Source organism: Callorhinus ursinus, unplaced genomic scaffold (assembly GCF_003265705.2).
Source record: "Callorhinus ursinus isolate GAN/ISIS: 27379988/994484 unplaced genomic scaffold, GSC_fseal_2.0 scaffold126, whole genome shotgun sequence".
Classification (NCBI taxonomy): domain Eukaryota; kingdom Metazoa; phylum Chordata; class Mammalia; order Carnivora; family Otariidae; genus Callorhinus; species Callorhinus ursinus.
Genome location: NW_027397188.1, coordinates 131303 through 157834, shown reverse-complemented (window position 1 = coordinate 157834; position 26532 = coordinate 131303). Strand labels below are relative to the sequence as shown.

The window sequence follows — 26532 nt, the reverse complement described above, 5'->3', positions numbered from 1 at the left end:
TCGGGGAACTCTGTCTGAGGAGCGCCTCGTCCACTTCTGGGGCCCGGAGACCCCAGGGGCCTGCCTGTGCGGCAGGGGAGGCTGTGCACACTGCCCTCTCTGGGCGGGGGCCCCTCAGAGTGCCGTGAGCGGGGGTGGCTACTGCCCCAGAGACCGCAGGCTCTGGGCCAGGCCCGGGTGGTCCGGCCAGACCTGACGGGGTCATTCGTCACCAGCTCAGTGCTCTGCACCAGGGCAAGGCGGAAGGAACCAGAGATGCTGTGGGCTCACATGGCAGACACGTGGCAGGGCCCACGACCTAGCTCCGTTGGTGGGCAGAGTCTTGGGCCAGAGACCCCACTCTGGGGAGTCCCCAAGCTCCTGCTGACCTCACTGGGCTGCCCCTGGGGGCCCGGAATGGCAGAGGTGCTCCCCCCCACCCCAGCCCCAGGTAGGCGGGCCGAGGTCCTGGATTTGGAGTGGCCCATGCGCCACCCCGGCCCGCAGACCCCGTGTGCGTGCAGCCTGCCCTGCTGTCGGGTCCCACCTGGCAGGCAGCAGCCTTCTTCGTGGACCCGCAGCCCCGCCCAGCTCGTCTGTCGTAAGACCCCTGCCCCTGCAGCCTCCAGAATGCTGAGTCTAGCTTGAGCCCCCGGGGAGACCACTGGGGTGTGCACCGCGGTGAAGACGAGGCCGCCCGCCTCAGCTGTTCTGTGGAGCCCGGGCAGGTTCGCGAGCTCCTCCCGCGGACACAGCTCGTGGCTCTTGCTAATTTGGGGGCTCCTTTAGCCACGCGTGTAGGTGGGCTCACGCCCTGCTCCTTGCCGTTCTGCTCGCGGCCTCGTCTTTGGCCTTGTGACCCCGCTTTCTGCCGTCTGTGGTTTTCGTGACATTTTACGCGGTGGCACATCCTTTTGTGTCCCAGCACATCACTTGGGCTTCGGGAGACGGTGTGGGGGTCGCTCTGGAGTCTGCGGTGTCTGACAGCGCGCCACTTTGCAGGGCGTGCCCCCCCCCCCGCGCCCCCAGGATGGCGCCTTCCCCTCGCCCGCCCGGCAACTTGTGGGGCCCCTGTCTAAGCAGTGTCCTGTCAGATTAGGACCCAGAGGTTTCTCCTTGTGTTTGAAACACGGAGAAGCTCCTCGCCTGTCCCAGGGGCGACCCCTCCTGGCGCTCGTGCCACCAGCCCCGTGGTCCTCATGCATCCCTGCTGCCCCGTCCTGGTAACCCCAGACTCAGGGCTCACGGCCTGCGCCCCACCTGGCCCCAGGGGTGGGGAGGCTTCTCTCCCCCTCCACTCCCTCAGGCCCCCTGCTGCTGGGTGATGGTGTGGAGGGAATGCTCACTGGCGGGACCCTGGGGCCTCCACCTGCTCAGCACCCCTTCCTCGCCGGCCCCAGCGGCCACACCAAGGGCCTGCAAGTCCACCGAGGGCAGGAGGCCCGGGCAGGCTGGGCGTGGGGGCGTGGTGGGGTGAGCTGGTTGTGCGGCCGGGCCACACCCACCCTCAGGGCAGGCCCTTCTGCCACCTGCCGCCATCTAGACGCTGTGTTGACCCTTCCCCTTCACCCAGCTTCTTGGGGTACCCTCTGAAATGAACGTGGACACCTCTGTGCTGGTGTACACCCCCCCGGGGCAGCTCTGCTCTCCTGCCCCCCAACACCTGCTGGACTCAGGAGCCCAGCACACAAGTGCACCCTCATGTTTGCAGAAAGCATCCATTTAATAGAAGTTTCCAGCATTGACCGTGCAACACCTGTCTCAGTCACAGAGAAAGCCCGACAGCCTGTCATGCGCGACCACGCCGTCTTTCCCCTGCAGAGAGGACCTGGGCCAGCAGCCCAGGGTGGGTTGTGCTTCAGGTCGGGGCCAGCGGGCATCGAGCGCCCCGTGGAAATGGCCCAGCCCGCCCGATGCCCGCAGATGTAAACACGGAAGGGTTCTTGGCTGCGCAGTCCTCGCTCGCAGGAACCCTCGTGTGTCGGCTGGCCTCTCGGGGCGTCTCAAGGCAGCCCGCCCCCTCCACGCCTGCCGAGCAGGCCCAGCCTCAGGGTGAGGGGGCCCCAGGCCAAGCTGCTGTGTCCACGGCCCCCCTCCTCTGCCTGCACGGTGTGGTGCACTCGCCGGCGGGGAGCTCCTCGGGGCCCCACTCTGGGCCAGACCCTCACAATCGTGTGGCCAAGCCCAGCCCCGTGAGCGGGCCATCCGTCCGTGGCCGTGGAAACACGGCTTGCGCGTGAGCTGTGTGTCTGAGTGTGCCCGGCTGTTGGGGGCGGGGCTCGGCTCCCTCCCGTCCCCATGCACCCAGCCTTCCCCTGCAGCGCAGCCCTGTGCCCCCGCGGCCCTCCCTCCGCTCACCCGGGCCCGGTCACGAGTTGCGGTACGTTGTGTGGGGACGCGGACTGTACAGGTTTGTAAAAACGGGTTAAAAAGGCCTCCCCGCCAGCTTCTCCTGGGGCCCGGGAGCACACGCTCCCCCCTCGTCACCGCCGGTGAGGGCTCCCGTTCGGGGCGGGGGGGCCAGCGTTGCAGCCAGGGCCCAGCTGGCCTGGCGGGGTCCCGGCGCTCCATGCAGCGCGATGCATGCCGACGTGGGGATGGGGCCCGCGGCCCCGGCGGCTGGGCTCCTCGTGGGGCTCAGAGCTGCGTCTCGTCGCGAGTCTCCGGGTTGCAAGAAGCCAGCCGGGGGCTGCAGCTGTCCTTCCGGCTCTGCACGCCGCTCGCCACGTGGGCCAGGGGGTCAGAGCGGATGAGGTACCTGCGGGGGAGGCGGAGAGCCCTGGGCGCTGCCCTCTGCCCTCTGGGTGCGCAGCGTGGGGGCGTGGTGTGCGCTCGCCTGGGGACGCGGGACTTACACGATGTCGTTGGGCTCCAGCCTCGTGTCGGGCGGGGGGTTGATGAGAACGTAGGAGAGCGTGTTCTGGTGGTCGTTCATCTCGTCTGCGAAGGAGACCGGGCCCCGTGGCGGTCACAGCTCAGCCGCCGCCACCCCCTCCGCTCTGCTGCGCCCGGCGAGCCCCAGGATCCTCCCAGCCTTTCCAGGCGCCCTGCCTGCACCCCGCGGGGCTGGCCCTACCTGACGGGGTTACCTGCCGCGGGCCCGGCATGGGCAGGGGTTGGCCACCCGCACCCTGGGCGGCCAGCATCTCCAACGTGGTGGCCTCGAGCACACCTGCCACTTGCACAAACCCGCGTGTGCCTGCACACAGGTGCGCACGCTTCCACATACACCTGACGCGGCCCTCCCGCTTGCCCCTCCCCTTCTGGGCCGACCACCCTCACCCCTCGTTCACCTCTCTGCTTTGCACATACGTCCTGTTTCCCAAAAACTGGTCCACGGTGTCAGCCCACAGGGCCCCCCAACCCCCGTCCCAGAGGAGGGGCCCCTTCGGAGCGCACAGGGACCGCCTGGTCTCTGGCGCACAGGTGGCGGTGGGGACGCAGCCCGCGGTGGGGAGAATGGATTCTCTGGAGAAGCACTGATCCCATCACAGATGCCCCCCGGCCACACACACGGCTCTCGGCGGCCCTGTGTTCGCTGGCAGAGCAACGAATGGCTCGTGACCTCAGTTTACCCATGTGGCAATGTCTAAAGGCACCTCCTGACCCGGGGCGGCCATCAAGGGGATGGCCCTCCAGAGGGGTCTAGCCCTGGTGGCCCATGGCCCCAGCTCTTGTCATTTCCTCTCCTGCACCGTCTGCTCTCGGCAGGACCGCACCGGCCAGGCCCCCGAGGAAGAGATTCTCTGCGAAGCGGGAGAAGCAGCCAGCTGGCCAGCGAGGCTGAGGGCCGAGCAGTTTGGAGCTGAACCTGCCCCCTGCAGCAATGGGTCAGGCACAGCAGCCTCCTGGGAGGCAGGCGGGGGCACAGGCTGGGCCCTGGGGGGGCGTCCAGCGGACACGCGCAGACTCTCGTGCCGTCCCTTGGCACCAGCCTCTGGGTCTACTCCAAGAACAGCTTCCTGGTGACCACGGCTCTCTCTGCTCTCTTCCCACAGCCCGTGTTGGGGCCCTTTGGTGGAAGCTGCCAGCCACCGAGCAGGGGGCTCAATCGGTGGCCGTGCGGGGAGGCACGCCTCCCAGGCCCGAGCCCTGCGTGCGTCTGCGGGGTGGGCCTCATGGCGTGTACAGGGGTGCCACAGGTAGAGAGGGAGGTGGGTCTTGCGGAACCCCAACCGCAGGTATCAGCCGAGTGCCAGGCTGAGACACACGCCGCGTTGGGACACACAAAGTGGGGGCTGGTGTTGGGGCCAGAGCCAGCAGCGGGTTCCCCCCAGGGCACACGGGCCATCCCGCCGTGGGCAGCCAGAGCTGGGTGCCCATCCTCACTGGCTGGCACCTGCTCGTGGGGCCCACCCCACCCAGCCTGGGCCCGTGTCTCCCCCGAGCTGGACGACCAGGGTGCTCCTGAAGCCAGCAGAGCTTGGGACCAGACTGAGCCAGGCCTGGCTTTGTGCGTCTGGGGGTGGTGGGCTGCGAGGTGGGTGGGTGGGGTGTGGGGGCCCAGCTGTAGTGCCAGGGGCTGAGAGGTGCTTGGTCACGAGCCACTGAACCCGATTTCTCCAGGACAGGTCAGCTTCACTGTGACCACCGTGCTCAGGGGCAGGGGGCCGATGATGGCTCCCCTGGCAAATGACCGAAGGAGATGTCGCCTTACCCTGCCCCCCCTCCCCACATCCCTGTCATCCCAGGCCTTCCTGCGACCCTGCAGACCAGATGCCTCCCCCCCCCCCACCCCATGCCCCAGGGTCTGCACGCACTGCCCCCCGGCCCGGCACCTAGCCAAGCCTCAGCCACCTCCCTCAACGGTGGTGGCAAGCAGGGGTGAAGGCGGACAGTTGCGCTCTCAGTGGGCTGCCTGCCAGATGATGCCCTCCCCGGGGTCCTGGCTAACGGGCTTCCCTCTCCTCTGGTTTTGCACCCGGCCCCAGGTGCTTCCCAACGTCCACACGTGGGGGGCCCTCAACCTCAGCAGGAAGCAAGGGTGCGGCTGGGTGCAGGGAGGGGCGACGCGGCCACCCTGTTCCTGGAAGCTGCCGGACTTGGATCCGTGCCGGCCCCGTGGGTCTTCCATGAATGCCATCCCGACTTTCAGGTTAAGGAAAAACCTAAGAACCCAGGAGGGGCCGATGCCTTGCCGTCACGGGCCCTGATGGGCCAGCCCCGCTCAGCACTCCTGGGCTGTGAGCTACCGAGGTTTTCGCTCCCGGGCCTGGGTCTGCCCCAGACGGCTTCCGGCCCAGGAGAACTGTCCCCTCTGGGGTCAGCCCTGGATGAAGGGGCTGCCCCAAGGTGCCTGGGCATGCCAGCTTGGAGCGTTCTCTAGGGCCGCGAGGAGCTCCCAGGGAAGGAAGGGGTCCTGGCAGCAGGGCCCATGACCTGGATGCTACTCTGAATTTGGTTGGGGTCTCAGGGCAGATCTGGGGGCTGCAGGGCGTCCTCTTGGAAGAACCCTGAGCCCCAGATGAGAAAGGGGAGTACGGACAGGTTTTGTCTCAGCCGGAGAGGGAGATACCCCTCTTGGAGCTCCTGCTGGTCCACCTGACTTGGGCGGCTCACAAAGGCCCAGGACAGAGCAGACCCCGATTCCCCAGCCGCCGGCCCAGGCCTCGCTGCGCTCCCCCGTGTGTGTGTGCGCGTGCGTGGGACCCAGGCTCGGGACCATCCATCTGGATGCTTCCCCGGAGCTGGGTGGGCTCAGGGTCCCCGGCATCTCGGGCCAGCTGCAGGCCGATGCCACCAGCACGGTCAGGGCGGACACGGACAGTCGGGCTTACCCTCAGGACTCGCGGGAGCAGAAGGACTGCGGTGAGCCCCGAGCGTGGCGCAGTGACCCTCAGGGCACCTTCCCGGGCTCAGTCCCGTCCTGCACACACACAGGAGGGTGTCCCGGGCCCTGCACGGGGGCGATCTGGGAGCACGGGGGCCCTCTCCTGTCTACTCTGCTGTCCGCCTGCCTGGCTGGGGCGGGCCCTAGGCGGCCCATTGGCCACGGCTGGCATGCCCCCTCGTGTGGCAGCCGAAATCCGCCGGAGCAGAATTACCTTGCAAATATCCCAGGTTTACCCGATTCATGACATCACTGGCTGTTAAATTTGCTACATCCTCTACGGAACACACAGGAAGAGGGACAGACAGAAACAGAGAGAGAGAGAGATCAGCAAGCAGAGCGTGGCCGGCACAGCGGCGGGGGGCGGGGGCAGCCAGCCGCACACAGGGGGCCGTGCACTCGGGGACCGGCAGCAGCCGGCGCCAGCCACCGGGGAAGCAAGTCTGTCCCCGGCAACGTGGGTTCCTTCTCTCTGCCAAGCTCTGGGGAGGGCAGGGGCGGTGGTTCGCAGAGGTCAAGGGGAACGTGGGACAGGTGGCAGCTCTAGGGTTGGCGGGCCTGAATCCCTATCTGCTGCTCCTGGCCGTGGGGCTGGATGCACACTGCTCGGAGGGGCAGGGAGGCGGAGGGGGACGGAGGTGAACCGTGCAGCTTCGGCATATGGTGGGGGCGGAGCTGGCCCCCAGACTCTAGCCTCTGGTCCCACTTGGAGGGGGGCGCTAAGGCCCCCCGAGCCAGGCAGCACGCAGGAAGCAGGCTGGGGAGAGGCCGTGCCTGCGGTGGCACAGCCAAGCCCGACTCACAGGCAGAGTCCCTGAGACGTGACCCAATACCCGCCAGAGGCTCAACCCAGCGTGGGTGTGGGTGCAGACAGGAGCGGCGGGGAGCCTGCGCTCCCCTCCAGCCCCACAACAGAAGCAGCACCTCCAGAGCGGGCGTGGGAAAGAGCGCCTCTTCTCTGGCACCGCTCTTGGCCAAGGTCGTGAACTTCTCCCCCAAATAAGCTCCAGAGAAAAGGGGCTGCCAGGGTCTGGGGGTGCAGCCACAAAGCAGCAGAAGCGGGTGACCGTCTCAGGAGCAGCTGTGGGGCCCGATGTGGCCACGGGCCCAGCCGCCCCCTGACGTGCCCGATACACTCTGGCTGCTGGGAAGGCCTCGGCGGGGTGGCCAAGGGCTGCGGGGTCTCCCCGCCACATTCCCGTTCTCCACGAGAACACAACGCACCCGCGCACGCCTGATCCCAGAGGCGCTAATCCGTCCCCACGTGAGGACTGTGCCCTTGGCTTTGGGGGAGCCCTGCCTGGCCCGCCCTGCCCCACGGCCATGGCTCCCATGAGTTCCGCATGCTGGGCTCAGTCAGCTCAATCTAGTCCCTTGTTTTACAGATGGGGAAACTGAGGCCCCAGCACGGTGAGGGTGAGCCCTCCCTGCGGGCCTCAGGGCCAGTTCCGGGGGATCCTGTGTCCTGGCACCAGAGGGGCTCCACTGGGCCTCGTGGGGGCGGCGGGCAGAGCGGAGGCCCCAGGTGGCAGGGGCCCTGGGCACCACGGCCAACGCGTGTCTGTCCCAGCCCCGGTGGTGGGCAGCACTGCCCGGGCCCTTACCGTAGCCAGTGGTGGGCAGCCCCAGGTGCTTCATGCGGTTCTTGACCAGCTCGGAGAGCTCCTGCCGCTCGGAGCGCCGGTACAGGCTGAGCCGCTGCTGGCTGGCCCACTCGGCGGCTGCCGCCTTCCCCGCGGCCTTGGGGCCCTTGCGGCTCAGTTTCCGGGCCCACTGCAGGCTCTTGCGCCGCAGCAGCGGGTGCTCGGCTGGGTCCCCGCCAACCGAGTGCCGGCCATGGGTGCCGCTGCCGCCGCCGGTGCCCGCCCGCACACCCCAGGGCCCCCTCGCTTCCTGCGTGTCCTCCATGCTCACCGAGATCTGGGACTGGCCAGGGCAGGAGGGTGATGGGGAGGGGGAGCCCCAGCCTCCTGCTGGGGGACCCCAGGGCCCAGGGGCATGAGCTCCTTCCTCCTCCAGCCGCGCGTGGGGTGGGGCTGCCACAGCCCCAAGCCTTCCTCCTGGGCCCCAAACCGCCTCCAGGTCTGGCCATGTTTGCTAGGTGGACGAGGGCAGTCCCCCCACCTCTCGGGGCCCTGTTCCCCCTGCCTGTCCTGGTCTTGCCATGGAGGACCACCCCTCTGTGAGCCCCAATTTCCCCATCGCGGGGAGCAGGAGCGAGCAGGGACGGAGAGCGTGGTAGACGGGGCGTGTCAGTGGCTCAGTGGGTGCATGGGGACCCAGGGGCTCGTGGGGACTCCCGCCTGGGCAGCACCCCCGAGAGGCCGGGGGCATGGAGGTCGGGCCAGACCAGCAGGGAGGGGCCCCCGCCATGAGGGGGGGCCACAGCGGGACGTGCACAGAGCACAGGCGGCTGGAGGAGCCTGCTTCCCCAGGGGCCCTCTTGGAGCTGTGCCACGGCTGACCCATCCTGGGGACGCACTCCCTGACCCTGCCATTGCCCGGGGCCCCGTGCCCCCCTGGCGTAGGGTGGGGGAGCTCAGGTAGGATTCTGCACCCGTCAGCACAGCTTGATGTGAGGCTCATGAGGCCACTCACCTGGGCTCTGAGGTCGTGGGGCTGCAAAGGAAACCAGGGGCAGCCTGGGTGCCTGTGGGTGCCTCTGGCCCCGCCCCCGGCCCCAGACACTGCCTGAGCCCCTCGCGGGCTTGGGACCCGCATGGCCGGCTGCCGCCTGTGGCTCCAGCTGACAGCACAGGGCCCCTCGTCCTCGAGCTCCCCGGCCCCACTTGGGGGTCCCAGCCACCCAGCCACGTGTGGGGGCACAGCCCCGAGAAGGGCCTGACAGCAAAGGCCCGGATCCCAGACTGAAACACGGCAGCAGCACGAATTACGCAGGAAGCCTGCGGGCTCCTGTGCGCGAGTCCATCCTCAGGAGCCCCCCGGCCCGAACCTCAGAGGTCGAGAAGACGTGGCACTCGGTCCTGTAGATGCCGATGGGGATCTCGGCGCTGGAGGAACACAGCTTCTGGAAGAGCCGGCCGTACGTGCGGATCCACAGGTCCTCCTCCGTGACTTTCATCTAGAGCGAGCGATGGCCCTGAGCTGGGGCCGGCCGTGCGCGTCCCACGACGGCGTGCCCACCCGGCCGGCCCCGTCACTCACGGCGCAGAGGTAGCCGGAGCCTGGCGTGGTGTCGAGGCCCAGCAGCAGCCTGGTGATGGAGATCATGTAGTCCTTCACGAAGGACTGGCCGGAGAGGGAGGCCGCAGTGAGGCGGGGGCGCGCCCCGGGGACAGAGGCCGGGTCCCCTCACACGCCTGCAGCCTCCCACTGGGAAGCCTTGCCCGGCCTGGGGGCCGGAGACCCAGAGGCTGCCGGGAGCGGAGCCCCGGGAGGGACGCTCAGAACGGCTCTGTCGGCTGGAGGTGGAGAGGAGGCTGGGGCTCCCGCTGCCCTCGACCCCCTGCCCTCCTGCCCCCGCTGACCTGGTAGAGCAGTGTGTCCAACATGCTGATGCTGAAGACGCGGCCCGCGGCAAACGGCAGGCGGAACATGAAGGCCAGGTTGGAGCCGTTCTCCCGTTCCCTCTGCAGGAAAGGCGGACTCAGGCGGGTGCTCACACCACAGCGGCGCCCGGCGGTGCAGGGTGTGCGTGCCCCGGCAGACGGCCGACCTCGGGCCCCAGCACGCACTCAGAGTGGCGATCTGGGGCTGCCCATCCCATGCTGGGCGTGGGGCCTGCACGGTCCCACGGGGCCCCGCGCTTGCTTTAATGCGCTGCTCTCGCCACATCCCAAAATTCGAAATAATCTCAGTAATCTTATCCTTGAGCTTGTGTTTTTAAGGAAAGTCGGAGAGGACGGTGGAGCGTGCGGACACACAGAAATCATGGAAACGCGCGCACCGTTCCTGCCTCCCTGTTCCCCCGTGGCGCCCACGATGCTCCGTGAGCACCGAGCTCCAGGGACCCGCGCGGGGGTTTCCTGTGGCTGCAGGAACACAGATCCATCCTCGCCCAGCTCCGGATGTTGGGAGGCCAACGGCGTGGGATGAAGGCGCCCGGGGGGGCCACGCTCCTGGCAGCTCTAGGGCACAGCCCTTTCCTGTTTGGTTTCTAGAAGCTGACCACTTCCCTCCACTCGTGGCCCTTCCCTCCTGCCCCACAGCCAGCACAGTGCAGCCGCTGACCTCTGACCCTCCGCCTCCCGCCTGGCAGGTCCCCGGTGAGGACACTGGGCCCCCGCGGGCCACAAGGTCCCTCGACTGCGCACCACACTCTGTCCAAGCCCTGGCGAGTCGGACTTGGACGTCTTCGGGGCCGTTATCCCCAGCATCCAAGGTTTGCTGCGACCGATGGCTGAGAGGCCCCCTTCTCACAGGACCAGACTTGCTTCAAAGGCAGAAGGCAGGCAAGGTATGCAGAAGACCCAGGGGCCGCCTGGGGGCCTTTCCTGCCCGAGGGCGGCAGGGCATGGGCATGGGGTGCGAAGCCGGGTGGTGGGCCCTGGTGGTGGCGCCCCGGCCGGTGAGGCGAGCCGTGTCTGGACGCGGCACATGCTGTGCAGCTCTGCAGGCCCAAGTCTGGGAGCGCGTCTGTGTGCAGGACTCGGGGTGCGTCACACGGGTGCGCAGCGGGAACCGCAAGTCCGTACAAAGGGCGCCTTCCTTCCCCCGACTGGCACCTGTGAACCGAGGAGGAAGCGGGTCCTGGGAGGCTGCGGAGGGCCCGGGGAGGCGGGGCGCTGCGGCGTCTTTAACAGGACATCCCCGGCGTTTGGAACACGGGGCCCACGTTCTCAGGCTGCAGGAAGCCCTGCAGGTTCTGTGGCTGGTGCTGGAGGGACGCGAGCGCTCCGACCAGAGGCCCAGCTCGTGCGTGTGTGCCGGCGAGGTTGGGACAGGCGTGGATGGGCCCCTCCTGCAGGCGGAGCAGGGGCTGGAGGCCGCACTGGACGGGCAGCCCCTCGGGGCAGAAGTGGCCGGAAGGGGATGGAGGGGTCCGCACGGCGAGGCCCCACCTTCCCCGGCCATCGTCCGGCCGGGTCCTCTACGTGGCTCTGTGACCAGCAGGTGCCAAGACAACTTGGGTCGCCCTTTCAAAAACCGCCTTCTTTAGCCAGTGCCTCTTGAAGTAGAAGACATGCACGCTTTCATAAAAATAAACCGCCATTAATTCTGTAAAGAAACGAGCCCAGCGGCTCCTGTGGGGTCCGTTGCCATCGGGGCACTCCTGGGGGGGCAGAGACCCATGGGGGTGCCAGGCCAAGCCTAGCCGGGACGTCAGAAGACAAGGCCTCCGTGGCCTCCAAGACAAGGCCTCCGTGGCCTCCAAGACAAGGCCTCCGTGGCCTCCAAGACAAGGCGACGTGGCCTCCAACCGTCTCTGAGGCGGGCGGCGCTCCGCGGCTCTCTCAGCCCTTGTCTCTGCGGCCCGGGGCCTCAGCCCACGTCAGCCTGGAGGGGCCGGGGCTGCTTCTCACACATGCCGGCTTCCTCCCTTCTGTCCGGGCCCAGACCACAGAGCCACACGATGGGCTCCACCGGTCCTGGGCTGGGCAGGGGGTGCGCCTGCCACCACAGGGGTCAAGGGGGACGTCAGCCGCAGAAGGAGGGGAGAGCGGGAGCGCAGGCTGACCGCCTCGAAGCCCACCTCCTAGAACAGACGGTGCGGGAGGCCCCTGAGGGACGGTGTGGCCTCGAGGGAAGCCGGGACCCGCAGCCTGGAGCCCAACCCCGTGCCAGTCACCCCCACCCCTGCTCGGGTCAGACCTGAATTCCCAGACCCCGAGAATCCTGCTCAGATCCAGAGCAGCAGCTCCAGCATTTGGACCCAGAGTCCGGCGCGCTCCCATCGTTCCAGGGAGGGACGCTCAGCCCGTAGGCTGCTGGGAGGGGCTCAGAGTGGCTGGGAGGGCCGGCCCCGGGTGCCGGGCAGACACTCCGGGGCGGGCCTGGACGGGATGGGTGCCTGAGGTCCCTCTGGCCATTGCGCTGAGCAGGCGCCCCTCTGTCTTCTCCGAGGGCCTGGAGACCACCTGCCCGGCTTGTACGTGTCCCTCTGGCGAGCGGAGCGCCAGGGTCCCCACGGCCCTCTTCACCCGCCCCTGGGCAGGACGCACTTCCACCGTCCGCGGGCGTTCAGAATGAAGCTGCAGCTTGTCCCTTCTGGCTGGGGCCGATGGCCCTGCCTGGCTTGGGTGGGTGGCAGCTGTGTGGTCAGCTGCCGAGGCCGCGGTCTGTTCTCTGAGGAGGCGGGCAGCCCGGGTCCAGGAGCTCGGCGCTCACAGGAAGTGCTTGCTGCACCCAACCTCCCGAGGAGGCCTGGGCCTCCTCTTCGGCAGCTCACGGGCTCCCTGGTCTCGCCCTCACCCTGGCACACACCCTGCCCCTTGCTGTGGAGTGGTGCAGCCAGTGGCCTGGGCAGGGACAACCTCACCAGAGCCTGTGTCCCCGGTGGCTGGTCCCTGTGCCCCAGAGCTCCGCACCAACATCAGCCGATGCCCTTCCTGGAGCCCCGGGGAGCCAACAGTGGATTCCCACCCTGCCTCCCCTCCACCGTGTGACCCCCGACAACTGCCTCCCCTCTCTGACCCCCAGTCCTTTGCGTGCACCTGCCAGGTGGTTGGGACCCATCATGTTTCAGGTTTGGGCACCGCACCTGGGGCACGGGAAATGGGGAGTCAGTGTCCCCTGCGCTGGTATTTACAAATACGGCAGGCAGCCTCAACCCAGGCCTGGACCCGGCCACCAGGGGGACCAGCACCCCTAAAGGCTTGGGCAACACGGGAGCCTCACGTGGGAGTTGAGTCCCCAACTCTGACTCCCTCTGGCCAGAGGAGAGCAGATGCCTCGGCCTCCTGGCCCCTGAGCCCCAAAGCACCCCCGAACCCATTCCCTCCAGGCTCTGAACCCTGACAGCTCAGGAGGTGGCACGGGGGAGGTCAGGTGCAGCTGCTCACCTTTTCCAGCTTGGAAAGAGCCAGAGAGTAGCTGTCCTTAGCACGGAACTGCATGAACCGCATGTTGGAAGGGTGGGTGAGCTCCGTGGTGATGCTCAAGCTGGGGAAGAGCCTGCAGGGGAGCAGGGGCTCAGGGCGGGGTCCCCTGGTCATGGACGGGGGAGGAGGGGCTCAGGGTGGGGTCTCCTGGTCACAGATATTGGGGGGCTCAGGGTGGGGCCCTCAGGTCATGGATCGGGGTGCTCGGGGGGGGTCCCATGGTCATAACTGCAGCAATGGCTGGGGGTCTCGGAGCGGGATGCAGCCTGGCCCTGGCGCGTCTCCCCTGGGTGTGAGCCCCTGGCCTCGCACCGGAACATGGTCTGCACATTGACGATGGTCTTGGCGTCTGCCATGTAGTCCTCCTCTGCGCTCATGGTGCTCTCCTTGTCTACCACCACCAGGTTGTCCGCATAGATGATGCCGCACTGCAGCAGGCTGTCCAGGCTGGGGTGGGGGGGTGAACAAGCCGTGTGGCCAGGGGTTGCCGAACGCCAGGTCGGGGGTGCCGGGAGCTCCCTCCAGGCGCACCTTGCTCTCCCTCCCCGATACCTCCTGGCCTGCCCACACCCGGGGAGGAGCCTGGAGGAAGGGAGGGGCGGGGAGGGGCCTTACTTGTCCACGGAGCCCTCCATGTAGTAGACCATGGGGAAGCAGCAGATGGCCTCCAGGAAGTGGTGGTCGGGCCTGTGGGGAGAGCAGGTCCCGGGGGTGCCCGTCCTGCTCTGCCGCTCGCCCCCCGTGCCCAGCTTGGGCCCTGCCCTGGGTGAGCAGGGCTGGGTGGAGCAGAGATCCCCCAGGACCGCAGCACATCAGACCTGGGGGGCCTTCAGAGACCCATGGGGCTGTTCTTTATTTTGCCTGAGGGCGAACCACAGTCCCGGAGCTGGGGGGGACTTGCCCAGGTGAGACCCGGGGCTGGGGGGGGTCGAGGCCCCCCAGGGATTCGCAGTGTGGGGAACAGGAGAAGCCGTGAGGGAGGGAGGGAGAGCCGTGAGGGAGGGGGGGAGAGCCGCGGGGGGGGGGGGGGGGGGGGGGGGGGGGGGGGGGGGACGGGGCATCTGCAGGCAGGGCCGGGGCGGGGCTGCGCGGCGGGCCTCACTTGTTGTCCAGCAGCAGCACGATGGGGCTGAGCTCCTTGCGGGGCCTGTAGTAGGCCCGCAGGGGCACGATGAAGTTGTAGAGCCCGTTGCCCGCCGTCTCCGCCGACACGATGACCAGCTTGTTCTTGAAGCCGTAGGCCTTGGCGTCCTCGTAACTGTTGTGCTTGCAGCCCTGCCGAGAGGCCGGGCAGCCGTCAGCCCCGGAGACGAAACCGCCGTCACGTGACCGGCGGTAACCGGGCGCATCGGGGAAGAAGAGCGCACTGAGAGCCACGCCAAGCCGTGGGCCGGTTCTGGGAAGGGGTGCGTTGGGAGGGGCTCTTCTGAACTAGAAGTCCACTGGGGGCAGGTGTGGTGGCCCACCCCACCCCCGGCTGCCCTGCGGCTGGCCAGTCTCTTCCCGCTGGGTCTGCACTTGACGGTGCATGGTAGGAGCTCCCCGGCTCTGTGGGGCCTCCCTTTACCGGCTCTCACACCGCGGTGGCCACCGCGGTGACGCCAGGCTCCCCGGGGGCCCCTCAGCGAAGGGCGCCCACAGGCACCCGGTCGTCAGCGGCTGGCCCCGGTCCCTTCACGGCCCGCGGCAGCCCCGTCGGGAGCCCCGTGCCCCAGCAGACCCTGCCCGTGGTGGCTTGGCGTCAGGCTGCAGAAAGGCAAGCGGGGGCCCGCGGCGGGGGACGGCCGTGTCAGGGAGGGGAGGAGGCGCTGTGCGAACCTGCATCTTAGCAGATGCAGAAAGGAGATCTGGGTCGTGCGTGTCGTGCGTGTGTGTGTGCATGTGAGTGGGCGTGCGTGTGGGCTCCAGCTCTGTCTGCTGAGGCCTGGATGCAGTGACACCCCAGGAGCTGTGAGTGCGCCCCATGCCCAGAACTTGGTGTCTCAACCCCATTTTGCACCGAGAGAAGCGGGGCTCCCTGCAGACGTGGCTCCAGGACTGGAGCAGGGCAGGTGCACGACGGGGCGGGGACACCGTAGAAGCATTCCAGGGGCGACGGGGACCCCGCCCTGCCCCAGCTGGCCTGCAGGCCTCCCCCCGTGAAACGGGAAAGTCCGAGCCTCGAAGTCAGTAACGACTGGCCACGGATTGCAATACCCCAGGAGTAAGCGCAGCAATAAGCCCTGAACCAGAGGGGAGTCTGAGGCCACGCTGTGTGAAGGGGTAAATGCAGAAGGGGATGCGCTTCCTCACCGCAGAGCACTAACAAACAGATACAAAAGGAATCTGGGATGAGAGACACCCAGGCAAAGGGCAGCTCTCCCCACAAATGACTCACTAACCGCAAAAGCAAAAACGGAGGAACCTGGGTGGGCCACGTGGGCCACGTGATCCACATCAGCTCCCCCAGGGATGCGGCACAGGGACGTCTCGTGCCTCCAAGGACACGCGTCACCTTTGGAGATGGGACCCCAGGTGCACACACGGAGTCTTCTCACGAGAACGTTCGCGGACCCCGGGGCAGGTGCCACCAAACCACTGTCCACACCTCCAAATGCCAGGGCCGAGCGCCGAGCGAAAAGGGATGGGACAGCTGCATGCAGCGCGTGGCGTGGACTGGTTCCGGCGGGGAGCCCGCAGCGTGAAGGGCAGTGAGGGCCGTGGGACAAGGGGCTCCCGTCCGGGCCGCCGGACGGGAGGGATGGGGAGGGATGGCCTTGCTCTCAGGAAGCAGGCAGGGGTGGGGGAAGGGCTCCACTTGCTCTCAGGTGGTTCGGGAACAACACGCCTGGGAAACCGACGCACGTCTATGGGGGACGAGAGCAAACAGTGCGTCCGGGCAAAGGCCCAGGACTTCCTTCTCATGCTGCAGCTTCTCCGGAAGTTCGCAGTTACCTGGAAGCGCAAAGTCAGGCAGAGCGCGGGGGAGGGGGCCACCCACCTTGTCCAGCCGCAAGCAGCAGAATGGGGCCTTCACGGGCAGGAGGTGGCACAGGGTGGGGGAGCTGCCGATGTAGGGCGAGTTGGGGGGGTAGCCCTTCACGTACCTGCCGTGGGAAACGGGAGCCCTCCTGTCAGCGTGGCCAGGGAGCTCCGGCTCCGATCCCCCCACCCCCGGGGCTCCGCCCTGGCCCATGGTCCCGTCCCCAGAGGGCAGCAGGGCTGTGCCCCGGGCGGCCACACGGAGGCGCCAGACCCCGCGGACCGGTGCCTGCTCAGGGACTGCGTGTGGGAAGCAGGGCTGTGCCCCGACCACAGGGTCTGAGGTGAGAATCCACGCATCATGCGCACGCACACACAACACACACGTGCTTACACGGGGCCTGGGATCCCGGGCATAACCCAAGGGTCGTGCCCTCCCTGAAGCCCCCAGCACCCCAGCCCGTGGGACAGACGCTGGCCCCCAGCCCCTCTCTGCTGGCTGCCCTGGGCTGGGCGGGTGTCCCCAGCAGCACCCAGCGCGCCCCCCCCCGGGGGCGGCCCCAGCGGCCAGCTACGCCACCTGCCCCGGGGTGTCCAGCTGCCCTGGGCGACCCCCGGATCTCAGAGCTGGTCCCTCTTTAAGGCCCGTCTGCCCCATCTGGGAACCAGACAGAGGCGAGGAGCAGAGAGGGCAGCGCCACGGCCTCGCTGGGGGAGCCCTGGCACCTGGCGGTGGCGCTGCCGTTGGGGTGCCGCCTGTCTGTTCCGGCCAAGGCCAAGGGGCTGGACAGAGGCCAAGGCAGAAGGACGGCTCAGGATGGCCAGGGGCCTCCGGGCCTGGACGGAGCCTCGCCAAGGGCTCCCCTAGTCGTGACCTCCACAGATGATGCTTGGAGGACAGCCACCCCCACCGAGCAGGCCTGGCACTGAGGTGTGGTGGCCCAGGGCATGAGGCGGAGGAGGGACGAGGGGGCAGGCAGCACAGCCTGGCTTTCACGTCTGTGCAGAGTCCCCAGAAGATTCCATTTGCCCAACACAGTCTCCCGCGAAACCCCGGCTTGGAGCCCACGGGGACATTTCCCTCCCCATGCGCTGGCCACAGCCCCCAGGCCTGTCTCTGTTTCCCCCCGCCCCTCCACCCCAGAACACGGCACTCACTCGACCACAGACAGCCCCTCGTCGTCCGATGGCGTCAGCTCGTCCTCCGACGGGTCACTCAGCAGGTCGCAGGGTAGCAGGGCCGAGCTGTCGGCCAGCTCCAGGACAGGCGCGATGCTGGGCCGCCGGCTGCCCGAGCCGTTCTCCGTGGGCAGCGTGAGCTTGCCGCCCCCGCCGCTCTGTGCTGGCCGGCACTCTGTGTTCTGGAGGTCCATGGCCACTGTCCCTGGAACAGAGCGGCCGACCTCGGCTGGCTGCCCCTCCCCGGGATTTTCCTGGGGGCGGCTGGTTCCCGGGTCAGAGGTGGGACCCCTGGTGTGGGGCAGCCTCCCCCCGCCCCGGGGCAGGCACCGGGACACCAGCGCCCCCTGCAGGAAGGTGGGGACAGATGGGAACACGGAGGCCCGGGGGGAGTGCCCGTCCGCGGGGCGCCTCACCCATGGAGGCCACGATGCTGTGCATGGGCAGGCGGGAGGACCCGTCGTACAGACCCTGACCCGAGAAGCCCTTCTTCTTCTGCTTCTCCTCCTGCTTGAAGATGAAGGCGGAGTTCTCCTCCTTGGTGATGTTGATGTAGAAGCAGGTGTCCGAGGCCGCCAGGGTGTGCCGCGGCCCGGGGTTCAGCAGGATGCTCTTGTTGTCCTCCCGCTTCAGCCCGATGAGGCACACGCCGTACCTGCGTGGGGCGCGGCTTCAGGGGGCCCAGCGGCGGCTGCCACGGCGGCCCCGGCAGACCCGCGTCCCCACCGCCCGCCCGCCCGCCCGCCCGGGCGCGTACTTCTTGTGCGCGTGGAAGGCGGCGTAGGTGAAGCTCTTGCCCTCGTACTCGCGGAAGAACTTGCTGTCCCCCATGCGCACGTGGTACACCTCGTTGCCTGAGCAGCGTCCGTACATGCGCTGCCACTGTTCTGGGGACTCCTGGCCCTCCCTGCGCGGGGCGGCCGCGACGTCACCGGGGCCGGCCGCCCCTCCTGCCCCCCTGGGGGCTGCCGACGCCCCCCGCCGTCCCGCCGTCCCGCGTCCGGCTGTGGGTGGAGGCCAGCAGGGCCAGCCGGGACGACCCGGACCCCGCCCTGCGTGGCTGAGCCTCGGGGGGGTGGCCTGAGGGGTCACCCAAGCAGCTTTTAAAAGCTGTGAACACAACGGTCTGACTTTTAGGCGGGCGCCAACATGTTTTGGAGCTGAGACTGGCCTCGGTGGCCTGTGGGCTCTCCCGGCACCCCACCCTGGCCACCGCCTGCGCCGTCCCTCCCCGGGCCCGCCCCCTCCCACGCCCTCTCCCCCAGCACTCACTGGCCACGGGACGTGTGCACCAGCAGCGTGATGAGCGTGGACGTGGCGGGACAGATGCAGTTGAGGGCCAGCATGGCGTACTTGCACTCCTCCTCGCACACCACGTGGTCTACGGCAGGAGGGGGCAGGTGGCCGCCCAGGCCTCCCTGACCCCACAGCAGGCGGCCCACCGCCCAGCACCCTCCCCGGGGCGCCCCCTTGTCTGCCCCAGCACCTCTGTGCTTGACTCCCAGCTTGATGAGAGCTCCAGGGCTGGGGTCCTGCTCACCTGCCCCCCAGGATCCCAGTGGGGGCGCGCCCACCGACACGCCTCTCGGATGCACCGCTGACCCTGGGGCCCCGGGCGCAAGATGGCCGTCTCACACGGCGGGACCTGCGTGGGCTCCACTGCGCCCCACGCCTTGCTGAGCACGCTCGGCTGTGCCCCCCGCTAGGTCTTTGCTCCAGCCCTTCTCTACACCCCACCTGGCAAAATGCACCGCCACCTGGGTGCACAGCCACGGCCCCACGTACCTGCAAACTTGACGTGGAACTTGTTCTCGGGTTTGAGAATCTGGACGTAGAGAGGGCAGTTGGGCGCGAAGTCCTTCACGGCCCAGGCGCGCAGGATGGTCTGGTGGTCCTGGGTGGGGAGGGGGGGTCAGGGCTATGGGGCGGCAGCCGCTGAGGGGAGGGTCTCCGCCCTCAGGCGTCCTCCTGCTCTGGCCCCAGGGGCACTCACCGCCGCTGTGCGATCCACTTCATTGCGGCTGCTGAGAATAAAGCAGGCCTCCCCGTTGTCCATCCTGCAAAGCACCAGGTCTGAGCACAGCCGGGACCGTCCATGCTCTGTCTCAGACGTCAGGGGCTCAGCGCAGAGGCCGGAAGCGGTGGGCCCCGTCGAGACCCCACCTCACTTGGGCTGATGGCCTGGCATCAGGGCACTGACCAGCTTGCGGGGGGCCCATCCTCTATGACCCCATTAAGCCAGGGCTGGGCTGGTGGCAAAGAGGCTGGACCCTGCCCATTTGCCGGCCTGTCCCTCCCAAGGTCTGGGGACATGGATGACACATTTTGCTCTCCTCTCCCACCCTTGAGAGCCCTTGGCTGCAGCAGGGGCACCGAGGAACTGCTCACGCCCCAGGGCTGGGAGGCCTGGTCCCTCTCCACCACGTCACCCTGCACCCTAGCCAGCCTGGCTCTTTGCTTGTCCCTGCCAGGCCTCTGCCTCTCCCAGCCCCTTGGCCTGGAGCTGGGTTCTGGGTCACAGAAGAGGCTGGGCCCCCTGGCCACTGCCACCTCCAAGCTGGATTCCTTTCTGAAACGTTACGGGTGGGACAGTGGGACCGACCCAGGGCTCAGGAAGTGGGCAGGTGGGTGCCCCGGCGGTCCGGTCTCCTGCTTCCCCTTGGCCCGTACAACCCACAACCCAACACAAAGGATGACTAGAAGTCCTTGGTATGAAGACGTGATGAGTAGAGTGTCCCAGAACATGCACTGGCACATTCTGGAAAGTTCCATCTAACAACTTAGTTTTTTTTTTTTTTTTTTTTAAGATTTTATGTGTTTATTTGAGAGAAAGAGAATGAGAGAGAAAGCACGAGAGGGAAGAGGGTCAGAGGGAGAAGCAGACTCTCTGCCGAGCAGGGAGCCCGATGCGGGACTCGATCCCGGGACTCCAGGGTCATGACCTGAGCCGAAGGCAGTCGCTTAACCACCTGAGCCACCCAGGCGCCCTAACAACTTAGTCTTCTTACGTCAAGTCACTCTGTTAGCTTGTCTTTAAAAGAAACCTTGCCCACAACCCCCATCTTCCCATCCTGGTTCCACCTGGAGCCACTCCTGGAACCCCACTGCACCCCTGGACACCAGAGCAGGGGAGGGTGGGCGCTCTGGCCGCTGAGCCCTGGGCACGGCAGGACAGGTGGGCTGGGCGGCGGGCACAGAGCTGGAGCTGCGGGCCTCCCTGCTGACCCTCCCACCTCAGGCCCCCGCTCAGACAGCCTCGGGGCCCCACCCTCAGCCCCGGGACGGCACTCACTTGGCGCGCATGAGGTCCTGGTCCTTGAGCGCAGAGCCCTGGAGGTAGATGACCCGCTGGGACCACAGGGGTATCTGCAGGACCCTGCGGACCTGGGTGTCCATCTCGGTGGGGCACAGGATGACGACGTAGTAGTCCTGCGGGCGGGCCTGGGGTCAGTGTGGACCCAGCCACACCAGTGGGGAAACCGAGGCCCGTAGCGCCCAGGGCGCCTCACCTGCAGCCGGGGGTGTGCATAGAACTCGTTCAGGAAGTCCATGAGCAGGTCGATCTTGAGGGAGCTGACGCACAGAATCACGTGCTTCTCGGTCTGCGCCCGGTGACGGCTGTAATTGCCCCCCGACTTCTGCCGCTCCATCCACAGGTAGACAAGCTCCTCGAACTGCAGGTGAGAGCGGCCACGTCCCAGGTGGCCCGGGGCTCAGGGGGCCGAGAGGGTGCCGGCCGTGCGGGGAAGGGTGCTCTCCCTCGTGGGGCAGGACACGCGGAGCTGTCCTCCCCGGATAGCATAGACGGACCGGCGGCGGGTCGGGGGGGAGCGGGCGGGGGCAGACGTCCCAGCGCCCGGTCCCCAGAGCCCAAGTGACCCTGACGCGATGCCCAAGTCTGCACTCCCGACATGCAGGTGACGATGAGACCCGGGGGCCATCGGCCCCCGAGATCCCTTTGGGAGAAGCCTGGGGGTGTCAGGAGAGTCTCAGGCACAGAGTCTGAAATCCAGACTCCGGGCGCGGAAGGGCACTTTCGGTGCCCGTGGGGTCCCGCCCACCCCGCCCACGCCTCCTGGACGCCAGCCTTGCGTCCTGAGTCCTTCTAAATGAGAAAAGGACAGATGCAAGTGGCCCAGGGAAGGGAGCAGGGTCCCGCGGAGCCGCGGGGGTGCGGGCGGCCTCCTGCCTCCAGCCGATTCCCCCTCCAGCTCCGGGGCCGCGGGTTACCGCAGCTTCCATCAGTGGCAGCAGCTACCCTCCAGCGGGCTCACCCGTGCTGGGCGGCCCGCCACTAGCTCGCTGAACCGGGATCGTTTCACTGAATCTATGGCGCATCTGCTAGGTTCCAGGGACAAGACCCCGTGGCCCTGCAGCACAGGACCGGCTCCACCGCCGGAGGGGGTCCCCTGGGCAGGGCGGGGGCCGTGTGCCACAGGCTCCGGGCCCAGGCCTCCTCCTCTGCCACATGGCACAGTGGCGTCTGCCTCCCAGGGCCAAGAGGGGTAAGGGGCATGACCGTGCCAGGTTCAGGTCGTGTCCCCTAAGAGTCACATCCACTCGGAACCTCCCCGTGGGACCTTATGTGGAAACAGGGTCTTTGCAGGTATGATTAGTTAAGGTGAGGTCAGATGGGATTGGGGTGGGCCTCCTAAAATGAGGGCAGAGAACATGGAGGAACACGCAGGGAGGAGGCACGTGAGGACGGGGGCAGGGATGGGAGGGATGCAGCCACAAGCTGGGGGAGCCCAGGGATCCCCGCGGCTCTGGAAGCAGGGAGGGCATGATGGAGAGCCTCCCTCGGGGTCTCCAGAAGGAGCCGGCCCTGCCGACACCCCGGACTCAGACTCGGGCCTCCAGACGGGGACCGGACGTTTCTGCCGTGTGATGCCCGCGTGTGTGGTGCCGGCGGCTGCCCCCGGACGTGTGGCGAGTGCGGGCAGCAGTAACCACTGCCGCCTTCTGGGAGGGGGATTAGCGGGCACGCCGCTGTCTTTGCTCTTGTCTGAGGGCGCTAACCAGGCAGCGGACTTAAGCGGAAGGACGCGGGGAAGAAAGGGGGACCACCCCCTTCCACCCTCCCAGAGGGGGCGGGCAGCTACTCCAGCAGTGAGCTCAGCCGCATCCTGGCTCCTGAGCATTCAACCCCAGCCCCGTCCCACCAACAGACGGCGGCCCCGCCGTCGAGAACGCCGCCCCCCGCTCCTCGCCCCGCTGGCCGTGGCCACCCCACGGGGCCCGCTGTGAAGGGCCCACCCCTCCCATCCCACTCGGGTCTCCGACGTTGCTCATTCCCGTGCTGGGCGCCGGGTGGTGGGGGGCACGGGAGCCGGAGGCGCACCTGCAGCGGGAGCACCACAAGGGCCACGCAGATCATGATGACCACCAGCAGCTGGGACGGCCAGATCTTGGGCGTCACGTCACCATAGCCCACGGTGGAGAAGGTGACGATGCAGAAGTAGAAGGCCGTGAGAAGGGAGAGGTTCTCGCCTGCTCGCTCCAGGTGCTGGATGCCACAGGTCCTGCAGATCCGGGCGGCCAGAGGGCTGAGGGCGGGGCCGCAGCCACCACAGAGCTCCCGGGGTGCAGCTCTGCCTGCCCAGGTGCCCCCATCACTGGCAGGGGGACCCCCACCCCACACGTGGTCCTGAGTCCAGCTCAGTCCGTGTGGGCTTCTGGCACTTGCCCCCCCCACCGCCCCTGTCTGCCAGAGCCCGCTCAACCCAGCCCTTCGGATTTCCCCCTGGACATTCCCTTTCCGGCCCACAGCTCTTTCGAGGCCCCTGGAAAATGCACCCCAAGGTTGGATGGGGAGTTGCGCTGGTTGAGTGTGGGCCTGGGGGCCACTGGGGGTCGGTGTGCCCCCGGCTGGGAGCCCCCATATGCCACCCCACCTCTGAGCCTCCTCCTCACCCAGGAGGTCAGATAGGGCATGGGCCTTGCCCAGCCCCTCCCGGGCTCAGAGCTGCACAGCCCTGCTGCCCGCGCCTGTGACCCCCAAGTCCCGGTCCCCAGACGGAAGGTGCTGCTGGCAGGGCCTAGGGGGCCCACAGCACCCACCATGGGGTGCTCAGCATAGAGACAGGCTCAGAGACCCTCCCCCAGGGGGACAGGTGCTGGGAGAGAGCGGGCTGAATCACCAGGGAGCTTTCCACCCTGTGGATGCGGGTCCTGCTCCGCCGAGCTCTGTGTGTTGGTAGGGCGTGGGGAAGGGGAGGCAGGAAGCACGTGGCCCTCCTTCTCTCCTTCCCAGACCTTGATGCCTGCCCCGCATCCTTGCCCGGGGCACAGGAGGTGGTGACTGGCTTCACCAGCACTGGGCAGGGCCCGACCCCTGCCTCCTCCTAGAGGAGCCGGACTTAGGCCTCCGGCCCCCTGGGAGTGTGGGCTCGGAGCCGTCCCCCGGGCCTTGGGTCAGACTGCCACCTGCCACGCTGGGGCCCTTCTGACTTCTTGGACACCAAGGTGAGGGCCATCTGGAGGGCCGGTGGGACCCCTGCAGGGCGCACTCACCCCGTGAACACCAGACACAGCAGGGTGCAGAACAAGATGAGGACCTGGTTGAACATGGCCGACTGCGTGCGCAGGATCGCGCGGTGGAAGTCATTCTGCGGGATGCGGGGCGGTCAGGGGCAGAGCCTGGGGCCCGCCACAGAGCCGGGGCCCTTCTGGCCGCACGTCCCAGGGCCCGTGAGTGAGCAAGAGAGGGGAGGTGTAACGGTATCCCAGGCCCTGCCACGGGACACCTGCTCTCAGCCCTCAGCTCTCTGCAGCCTCTTCTCGCGACCCCCACGGTGGGGGTGGGTGGGGGGCACAGGACTGGAAGGCCCTGGCTTTAGCTAGGATGGGGGTGAGCCCAGGGGGCCCGGACTCAGAGGGGATGGCCGCCCCGGGGGGGAACCCGTGTCAGGCTGCCTGCTGACAGCTCTGTAAAGGGGTCTTGGCTAGACACTCAGCAGAGGGTCTGTCCGTGAGCCCGGGTCACGTGGGCCTGGTCTTTGTGGCCCATTTGCTTTTGCCCCTCCTCCCCGCAGCCACTTATTTCCTGGGCTCAGGCAAAGCTCCGGGCGGAACCTGCTCTGTAGCACGAGGCAGAGGTGAGTCCTGGTCAGGACAGAGACAGAAGGGCGGAGACCGGCCTTTCGCGGTGACAGACATAGCATGCCTCTGCTTATCACCCTGGCCCCCTGGGGCACTGAGGGACGGTGGCCAGCTCCCCGCCAGGCTGGGGGCGTCCTGGGGGGCTCACCACCCAGGCCAGGAGGACGGCAGCTGCCCAGCCCGCGGCTTACGATCATGTTTTCCAGGGCATGCTTGGCCAGCCAACAGTTCAGAAACACGGGGATGAACAGGTTCCTCAGGGGCGCCCAGAATATCTGTGAAGGAGACGAGTCAGGGGGCTGGCACTGGCGGTACCCCACTCTTCACACGGCTGCTCACCCACCGTGACAATGAAGGGCAGCGTGTTGATCATCTCCAGGATGAAAGAGACTCGGAAGATCTGCTCCCAGATGTTCCCCTGGGGACCGTGGGGGCAGGAAGAGAAAGACAAGCCAGCCAGGAGGTCAGGGAGCGGGGTGGGGGTCAGGGAGCGGGGTGGGGGTCAGGGAGCGGGGTGGAGGTCAGGGAGCGGGGTGGGGGTCAGGGAGCGGGGTGGGGGGGGGGGAGCCAGCCAGGAGTGGGGTAGGGGGTCAGAGGGGAGTGTCAGCCCAGGTGGGGGTACTCACTTTGTAGCTGAGGTAAATGAGGAGCATTGTCTCCAGGAAGCTTATTATGGCCACGATGACCTAAGAGGGGTGGAGCCTGAGTGGGGCTGGGGGTAGCAGGGCCCACCCGGAGCCATGCCCCCCACTCACCTGAATCGCCCACAGAGTCATCTTTCTTTCCACCCAGAGGATGGGCGCCCTGGGGAGGGAGGGAGGTGAGCCTCGGGCTGTTATCCCCCAGCCCCCGGGCCTCTGCTGACCCCAAGCTGCCCCTTGGGCAGATGGAGGGAAAGAACAGGAGGGGAACGGGATGCTCCCCAGGAAAGGAGGCAGGCTGGAAGCTGGGGGGCGTGGGGCAGCGCTGCAGGCTCAGGGGGCCCTTCACCCTGGACAGGCTCGCTGGGGCAAGTGCAGACTGAGCCCGGGGCTCCCTTCCTCCCCAGTCCAGCCGGGCTCTGGGGCTCTGGGAGGCGCCGCCCAGCGGGGGAGGGGCAGCATCTGCTGGAATGCTGGTGGTCCTACGGAGGTGGCCGAGCCCCAGGGGACGGATCCTCAACTCCAGACCAGGCATCGTGGTCGCTCTGGGGCCACGGCTCTCCTTGGGTGAACGTGTCACCCACAGGAGGAGTAGTTACGACTCACTGAGGCCCTCCCCGCTGCCCCCCTCCCCACCCACAGTCTGTGGGCTGAGCTAGAGCGGGGGTGGGGGGCCGGAAGGGGCCTGCTGAGTCAAGTCCCTTGTGGTGATGCCTATCATTCTAACATGGCCCCCGAGCCCTCAGGTGCTCTGAGGGGCACCCCAGCGCCGCCCAGCGCCGGGGCCAAGGCTGCGCTTCTGTCCCGAGGGGCTGGGCCAGGGCGAGGTTCCCAAAGCTGGCCAGGGAACTCACCAATTGATCTCGGAGGATGAGCCATTGAAGGTGTAATTCTGCTTTGGGCAGCCCCAGCTGTGGAGAGACAGAGCTGGCCCAGCCGAGTCCCTGAAGAGATGCTTCCCCAGGTTGCCGTGGGCTCAGGGAGCATGGTGGGTGGCCACCCAGCCCACCCCACCCAGGGCCAGCTCCCTGAATCTCAGACAGGCTGAAATGCAGCCTGCCCCCACCCCACAGACCCCCGGGCAGGCAGGGTGGGAAAGCGCACCATGCTGGGGCAGGGAAGCTGGGCATTGTGCCTGGTCTGACAGGAGGCTGCTGGGGAGGGTTGTCAGAGGTGGACCATGGGGCACTCAGTGCAGTGCCTCCCGGAGACTGGAGCTGCCACAAACAAGGCTGGACGGTGCACAAGAGATGGGGGACAAAGCTGAGCTCCCACCTTGAGGGGCTGACTCCAAGACGCACGTCTCTGAGTCACTCTCAAGAACAAGCCTCTCTACACCAGCTGGATGCCCAGCCCCTGGGAAGGTGGTGGGGGCATGGCAGACCTGTTTACTCTGCCCCAGGATGTAACCAACGCCAGGGTCACTGACCAAGGGGATCTCACTCTCACAGAGCCCCAGGGTGATAGGCAGCTCCCTCCTCCTTTTCTTCCAACTGACCCACTTCCCCCGAGCCTCACTGGGGCTATTGTTGCAAACTCAATGCTCACAGATGTGGCTGGCTGTCCTCCCACGCACTCACCATCCATCTACCATCCATGCATCCACCCACCTACCATTCATCCGTCCATCCATCCATCCACCATCCATCCCACCATCCACCCATCCACCACCCATCCATCCATCCACCCACCATCCATCCAACCATTCATCTACCATCCATCCATTCATCCATCCATCTATCCACCATCCATCCAACCATTCATCTACCATCCATCCACCTACCATCCGTCCACTTACCATCCGTCCAACCATCCATCCATCCATCCATTCACCCACCAT

The 26532-nt window shown here is 67.4% G+C and overlaps 1 protein-coding gene across 17 annotated transcripts in view; it reads right to left on the bottom strand.

Moving 5' to 3' along the window:
• Positions 1–1683: 1683 nt before the first annotated feature.
• KCNT1 (potassium sodium-activated channel subfamily T member 1) overlaps positions 1684–26532 on the bottom strand; it is a 63603-nt gene continuing 38754 nt past the window's right edge. For 4 of the 17 annotated variants that reach the window (XM_073890071.1, XM_073890074.1, XM_073890067.1 and 1 more), the window contains 28 exons: positions 25547–25603; positions 24807–24855; positions 24678–24737; positions 24395–24469; positions 24243–24326; positions 23464–23558; positions 22298–22472; positions 20460–20630; positions 20243–20379; positions 18944–19007; positions 18736–18844; positions 18223–18331; positions 17708–17857; positions 17367–17605; positions 16930–17155; positions 15791–15896; positions 13913–14085; positions 13426–13497; positions 13123–13257; positions 12772–12883; positions 9298–9399; positions 8975–9058; positions 8763–8891; positions 8408–8428; positions 7414–7735; positions 6024–6086; positions 2835–2919; positions 1684–2737 (listed from right to left, as the gene is read on the bottom strand). In XM_073890071.1, coding sequence (XP_073746172.1) covers positions 2617–2737; positions 2835–2919; positions 6024–6086; positions 7414–7735; positions 8408–8428; positions 8763–8891; positions 8975–9058; positions 9298–9399; positions 12772–12883; positions 13123–13257; positions 13426–13497; positions 13913–14085; positions 15791–15896; positions 16930–17155; positions 17367–17605; positions 17708–17857; positions 18223–18331; positions 18736–18844; positions 18944–19007; positions 20243–20379; positions 20460–20630; positions 22298–22472; positions 23464–23558; positions 24243–24326; positions 24395–24469; positions 24678–24737; positions 24807–24855; positions 25547–25603 — 3325 coding nt within the window. In that variant the 3' untranslated portion in view covers positions 1684–2616. Of the gene's footprint in view, positions 2738–2830; positions 2920–6023; positions 6087–7413; positions 7736–8407; positions 8429–8762; positions 8892–8974; positions 9059–9297; positions 9400–12771; positions 12884–13122; positions 13258–13425; positions 13587–13912; positions 14086–15790; positions 15897–16929; positions 17156–17366; positions 17606–17707; positions 17858–18222; positions 18332–18735; positions 18845–18943; positions 19008–20242; positions 20380–20459; positions 20631–22297; positions 22473–23463; positions 23559–24242; positions 24327–24394; positions 24470–24677; positions 24738–24806; positions 24856–25546; positions 25604–25796; positions 25915–26532 lie in introns of those variants that run through there. The other 13 variants (XM_073890081.1, XM_073890068.1, XM_073890082.1 and 10 more) reach the window with 11 other exon arrangements.